General features: G+C 46.1%; 2 protein-coding genes across 2 annotated transcripts; both read right to left on the bottom strand.

Moving 5' to 3' along the window:
• Positions 1-502: 502 nt before the first annotated feature.
• Positions 503-3,206, bottom strand: DFJ58DRAFT_725554 (uncharacterized protein; the record flags this gene model as incomplete). Its single annotated transcript, XM_041385251.1, has 5 exons — positions 503-796; positions 1,288-1,400; positions 1,455-1,528; positions 1,788-2,854; positions 2,904-3,206. 5 exons carry the CDS (start codon positions 3,204-3,206, stop codon positions 503-505), a joined length of 1,851 nt encoding a protein of 616 aa, XP_041246379.1.
• Positions 3,207-3,375: 169 nt separating this feature from the next.
• DFJ58DRAFT_725555 (uncharacterized protein) lies at positions 3,376-4,534 on the bottom strand (the record flags this gene model as incomplete). Its single annotated transcript, XM_041385252.1, has 4 exons — positions 3,376-3,740; positions 3,791-4,006; positions 4,056-4,230; positions 4,289-4,534. The coding sequence occupies 4 exons, from the start codon at positions 4,532-4,534 to the stop codon at positions 3,376-3,378; spliced, it is 1,002 nt and encodes a 333-aa protein (XP_041246380.1).
• Between the last annotated feature and the right edge of the window lie 2,200 nt (positions 4,535-6,734).

Below are 6,734 nucleotides of genomic sequence, written 5' to 3' on the forward strand. Positions count from 1 at the left end.
GGCAACACTGATGAATTATACCAGACTCACGAGGATTTTATATCATGTCTCAGTAATCGATATTCGGACGACTAGCGAGAGAAAAACTTCATTGTTAGTAATGATAATAATAGAGCAACACACCTGAGTCAATGTGTCGCAAGAGTTGTGTATCATGACTCGTACTCGATATTCAGATGGGACTAGCGAGAGAAGATGTGCTTCATATTGACGTCAGTTAAGAAAACGTTTCGCACCCAGCCTGAGAGTTACATTCAAATTTCGATTACATAAGCAAAAACAGTGCGCATCATTGGCAAGATGAATAGTAGTACGTAAAAGAAACTGTCTGATTGTGAAGAGAAAGAGAAAAATCAGTAGGGTGCTCGTAGGTGAACTATCATAACAACGTAACACAGTACACGAGATTCTAGGTATGCATATGCCAGTGCAAACAAGCTAATAACAAAGAAGATAGTGTATGATGAGCGGGTGGACAAATTGAATCACCTTTCCCTCCTGGTCATGCGTCACTGCCCGATGCTGAATCAGACTCAGTGTCTCCAGTATGATGGGACTTCTGTCGCTTAGGCTCCACAACAGAGAAAGACTCTGAAGCAAGCTGTTTCCCCTTGAAACGATCCGCGAGAACGGCAGCATCATTCTTGAGCATATTCACAGTAGTTGCGAGCTCCTCATCGTCGGGAAGCTTGTTAAGATGCGAGTTGAGTATACCAAGAATGGTACTGAAGGTGACGGGGTGAATCATGTTGTCCGCCAGAGCTTTACGCCACTCGGTTGCGAGGGGATGAGGTCCCTGAAGTACGGGTGAAATTCATCAGTGAGACACTTTTCTTCTGCTGGATTCGCGAAAAAGGTGATCTTGAAGGCGGCGCATGTTTCCAAGTCAAGGCTTGTCCATCGATCCAGCAAGGAATTGGGTAAGGGCCCCTGGCGCACCATGCCATTGGACCACTGAACTTGATGCAAACCCAAGCGAATATAAAAAAAAGAGACTCAAGTCATCCGCAAATCTGTGAACAACAAATGATATTGGCAGAGCCAAAGAATCCGACGATGATTTTGGGGTTGTCGGTTTTTTCGTTGATTTATGTGCCCGAGTTTTCTTCTTCATCGATTCCGAGTTCGCCTGTTGCTGCAGGATTGCGACCTGGTTGAGTAGCCCACGTGACATGAAAGGGACTGTGCCCTGGCAATGAATTAATAAACTGAATATTTAATGAATGAGGTGTACTTACTGTACCACCGATGGGATATTTGTTATCCGCGGCAATACGAACCGCGAACCTCCCAGTCAATAAGAAACCCTTCACTACTGCCAAGCTCGTCTAGGATCATCGTGTTGTTAAGACTACAGTCCCGATGCAAAATCTGATGTTCCTCCACTGCAGTTTGTAGGACTAAAATCAGAGAGCATCAGTTTAAGACACCTGTACCACGAACTAGATGCTTACTCTTAACGATATCTCTTAGTGCTCGCACGAACTCCTTAAGCGTTCGGAACATGTGAAGGGGGGCGACCACATGGCTTCAAGACAAGACGCACATGAGTACGACTGGTGCCTCTGATACTCCGGCGTTCCTTGTGCCGATATTTGCGGGTAATGTCGGGCTCACCATCTGACCGCTCAACAACCCAATAATCCACCAGCCTTGGAACGCCAGGGACTTGTGTCCATTAACTCCAGCATCTTGATTTCGTTCAGGACTACATTATCGTCCTTGCCCAGAACCCAATGATCTTTGATGATGTAGTCTTCATCGTCCAAGGTGACTAAATAGCAAACGGTTCTGCGACCAACGAGGCCTCGGGTCGCAAAAGAATCCTCTTTATGGTGTAGATTTTCTCCCCTACACGAATCTTGCCGCAAGGTTCGGGTGATTGAGTAGAATAAGGGAATTGGGAAGGGAGAGGGGTGACGGAATAGATGCTCTCGGTCATCTCAGCCTGGGGTATTTGCGATATGAGGCTAAGAAGGGGAGCGCTGCGGGTTGCAGTGGGTTGAGGGGGGGAGGAATTCTCTTCATCCATCGAGTCATGCAAGGCGCTCGGACTCTCTTCAGTTGAGTCGTGAGCAGAATCACTAGAGGACTCATCAGAATCATCGGAGACGACCGATTCAAGAGCTTCGCCGGATGATACATCAGGATTTGGAAGAGAATCAGAGCTCGATGTGGTAACAGCATGGTCTGTCGTACTACTCCGTTGGGCAGGAGTATTTCTGATGGGATGATAGCCGTGGATATCTTTGGATCGGGGTGGTGAAACAATCCTCGAGAAGGAAACTGTTGTGTCATAACCGACGCACTCTAAACTCCCAAACATGATAGCAGCGATGATGTGTAGAAATGCGTTGGGTTGCGTGTAAATATCGAAGCGAGGGGATACAGCACCACCTGAGTGGTCATACATCAAGACCCTAAGGTGGCGATATTTATTTGTGAATGATAATATGAGAGCGAAGCGCCTCCAGGGCTGTTCACTCATCATAATATAGGCATGGGTATCCGCGGCCTTCCCGAGTCGCATCGCAGGCTGGTATCGACTGTGCGTGAGTTCTGCTGATACCCTGATGTTTCCCCACTTGGCAGATATATCGTCGGATAGGACAATATCTGGCTTGCGCTTGATGGCGCTGCCAGGCAATGCCTTCTGTGCATTGGCCGCACTCCATGTGCCGGTTGCAAAGCGCATTGCTACAAGTTCGGACTGCGACCGTGACAAGCAACTAGCAAAAGCATTGAGAAACGCTGCAAAATTTTCTTCATGAGTTGTTTCCTGTGTGGCGTTGTCCTCCGAGTCTGACCCCGAGTCAACCCCAGCTGGAGTACTACCATTTTCTGGGGGGGTCAACTGGAAGAGCCCAGTTCCAAGTCTTCGCTTCAGTGTCATACAGCGGCACTAGGGTATCTGGTGATGTACTGCTAAACTTTTCGTTGATGCGCTGGTTGTGATGAAGGATTTTTCCAAAAGGTATTTTAAGGTTGGACACATCGGGAAGAGGAATTGTGAAAGACTGGAAGATTTGGGTGAGTAAGTGTCCTAGTATCGGTTGTGAGGCCTTTGGTGTATCCTCGTGAGTGACCAGCCGATTAAGCTCGTTGGACGTGATCTTGTTCATAGCAGGGACGTCAGTGACATCAGGGATAGACACAAGTGATGACAATTTGATTCCGTTGTCAACGGTCCTGAAAAAACAAGCCATTTTGTATGTGACAATAGTGAGACAAACGCTAGCTTATCACGCCACATAGCGCCTCACAGCGCCATCAAAGATTGGACCAATGATCTAAGAATAAGATAGACTAGAATAACCATTGGCTAGATACACAACTGACGCGAGCATTGCATAAAAAAGGGTGACTACGTCAAAGTTACATGGAAAGAGGAAAATATGAGTTCTTGTCCCAATACTTGTTGAGCCAAAACTGCGAAGCATGTTCCATGCTATTATATGGGGTGAGGCGGTTGTCCACACTTGCACCGAAGCGAGGGACGAGGTTGACAAGTGCTCTGAGCTGTGTCACAGGCACGATGTCACACACCCGAGTACCATTTGAACGCTTCGCTCGTTTGAGCAAGTGGAGCTGCGTACTTGGCTCACGATCATTGGTACCGGAGCTTTGGGGAACAATGTCAAAGTGATGTACATATACCAGAAAGCGGTCCTTCCATGACCAATTTGTGCCACTCTTTCCAACAGGACGCATGAGAAGCCTGATCTGACCAATAGTATGACCTATGACTTGACAATAAGTAAATATTCAGTACAATGTAAGAATAACATACCGTGAAGACCATCTGTGGGCCATACACATCTCGCCTCGTTATTGATGATGGCTGTGTCATACCGGCCAGAGGTCCAGGGATCAGAAGGGGGGTGCGCAGTTGAGGGTCTGTGCAGGCCGTATGATGCTGATATCATGAAAATCGGTGTCCTGGAGCCGAAGCTTAAACCAGACTTGTAGTTTGTCGAAGGGAAGTGGAGTAGTGGGTCCAGCTCTTCTAGCCCCCCCAATAGTATGGATGTGATCCCTCCCGTGAGTATCCTCACGACGAAGAAAGTCGGCAATGGCTGGTCGTAAGTCGGGAAGGCCAAACTTAATGGCAGCATCGTCAACAGATATATTTCTGATGGATGGGTCGTAGGCGAGGTGGAACACTGTGCGTTCAATAACGAACGAGCGCAATGGCACAGGGACTGTTCCCGCTTCCCTGTGCTGAAGGACCTTGGCAATGCCCAGGGTATTTGTTCATCGCTAGAAGGTGTGGGATATCATGATCGACATCTGCGTCGAAATCAACATCGCCATCATCGTGATCGTCGTCTGCATCGAGATCAACGTTGTCATTGACATCGCCAACGTCATCTGAACCCTGCCGCTTCGAGTCTGCCATATTGTTAAGCAGACTCATAGCGAGGTCAAAGCGGCGGCACTTATCGGTACGGTCAAGATGGCGACATATCTGGGGATTGTAGTTGTTGTTGTTGCTGGAGCGAGCAGGATCCTTGATTTCCGTTAATGTGCGCATGTTTGGTGGTGTCGGCGGTCCATTGCAGAGAAACTCCAGTGTTCCTTATGCTCAGAACTATGGACTGCATGAGCTCCAGCTTTGGTATGTACCAGTTCTCAATGACTCCACCACGCTGACCACGACGAAATCCACCATCTATAATTGCATCTTGTTGGCGTGAAATTCTTCAAGGGCCGTGGAAATACGGGTGACTGTACGAGGTACCGAAAGTCCATGAGAGCTCGTACGGCAACCATCACGGTGCTAGGTACTGCGTCCACGCTGACCGCGACAATTGAGCGCTGGATGTCACGCTGAGCGCGTCCTGTAACCTGTTTAAGTTTTGAAATCCCGCCATGAAAATGACGGAACCCAGTGATGACCTGCAACACAGAGAACCGAAAATCGATCTCTGTGTCACCGACTGCGCAAATGAGCCACTTTACATCGTGGTCGTAGAACTCGCGATGGATGAGGTGAAGAAACTCGGGAGTAAGAAAGTGTGATGGATCACTGAGGGGCCAATCTAGCCAGAATGGTGTGTTGACGCCATTCAGACGAAACTTCTGGGCCTCACGGTGTCTTAATAACCGAGGGTCTTATATAAATACGTGTAAGAATGTAATGACACCACAATTACACTGGATAAGACTTCTTGCAGTCCTCGATTAACACGGTCTACGACTTTTCTTCTTTCGTGGTAGATAACGTGTGAGTTCTTGGGAGGCTCGCTAAACCAATCAGTCAGATTAACTTAGCCGGAGCTTTATTATCTCTGATTGAAACTATGGGATTGTCTAGGATATACCGTCTAGACACTTGAACTGGTTTCCTGAATATACGGTTAACTGTTGAGAAGCTGGTCTCAAATGTGACTACGTGGACCAAAGCTTGTGTTGGTCAATATACAAATACCTGGTGAGAACGCTGGTCTCACAAATAACAACAAATGACAAATATAAAACAATGACAAATAACAACAATGACCAAAGCTCGTGTTGGTCAGTATACAAATACCTGGTGAGAATGCTGGTCTCACAAAAAAACAACGGTGACCAAAGCTCGTGTTGGTCAGTAAACACTACGTGGTGAGAACACTGGTCTCACAAAACTGGGTTTCTATCGCGAGAAACTTACGTAATCTCAAGGGAAACACTTTCCCTGCACTTGCCTGGACAGTTCTTACAAAGGAAATGGGCTTTGTAAGCAGCAATTTGTTCAGACTGAAGCTTCTTAGGTGAGAGTTCAATTTGCTCAAGTGGGAGTTCTTGAATGCAACAAGTGGGAGATCTATTTTTTGGGGGAGAATGGGCTCTCCTTATATACATTTTGTGTGGGAATATTATGTAATTAAAAGGTGATGTAAATGACTTCAGATGTGAGAAGAATATTCCAAAAACTGGAGCAGAATGTTCTAGCAGGTGCAAAAGAACAGTCCAGAATATTCATGGTGGGATACTGACATCATTCTGAGTCACTATGAGTCACTATGAGTCATTATGAGTCATTGGAATGTTCTAGCAAATTCCATGGAACATGACATCATTATGACATCACTATGATATCATATCTTTCAACCAAAATACCATGCAGGAGTGTAGGTGAAGTCCTATGACATCATTATGACATCATACCCTGTAGGTACAATTTTATGAAGCATCTGATTAGTCAGAGCATCCTAATAGAAAAGTAAAGTAAAGAAACACTAGAGAAAACAACTCAAAATAATGGAACAAATAATAGTACACAATACGGGCTTTTAGATAGGTTTTTGTTAGGCTTTGAACTTTTCTCTATGGGTTTCTCTAGCCAAAGTGAATAAGCCAAAGGAAAGGCAATACCTTAACCTTCATTTTGCTTCTCATATCAACTAGGTCATTATGTGATTCCCATCTCACATATGACTTTTCTTCAAAACATGGTGGATTCATGAATCACTGAGGGAAACTGAAACTATTGGACCAAGGTTTGATACCAATGGGTTGACTAGTCTGAGGACTAAGCTAACAGACTTTGTCTTTTAGGGGGATACCTAGTAGTCATGTCCATGCAGATTCCCAAATCATGCAGGACAACGGAAAAAGCCTTGATGTCATCGGATCAACTTTACTCCGTGCAGTAGCCAGCTGGGGAGTGTAGCTCGTGTGCGAGGTCGTGACGGAAAGAATCTCCAAACTGTTTATACATGGCCATAGTAACCGGAGAGGTTTTCCCGCCA

The sequence above is a fragment of the Suillus subalutaceus genome (assembly GCF_016647625.1).
Source record: "Suillus subalutaceus strain FC151 chromosome Unknown DFJ58scaffold_27, whole genome shotgun sequence".
NCBI lineage: Eukaryota > Fungi > Basidiomycota > Agaricomycetes > Boletales > Suillaceae > Suillus > Suillus subalutaceus.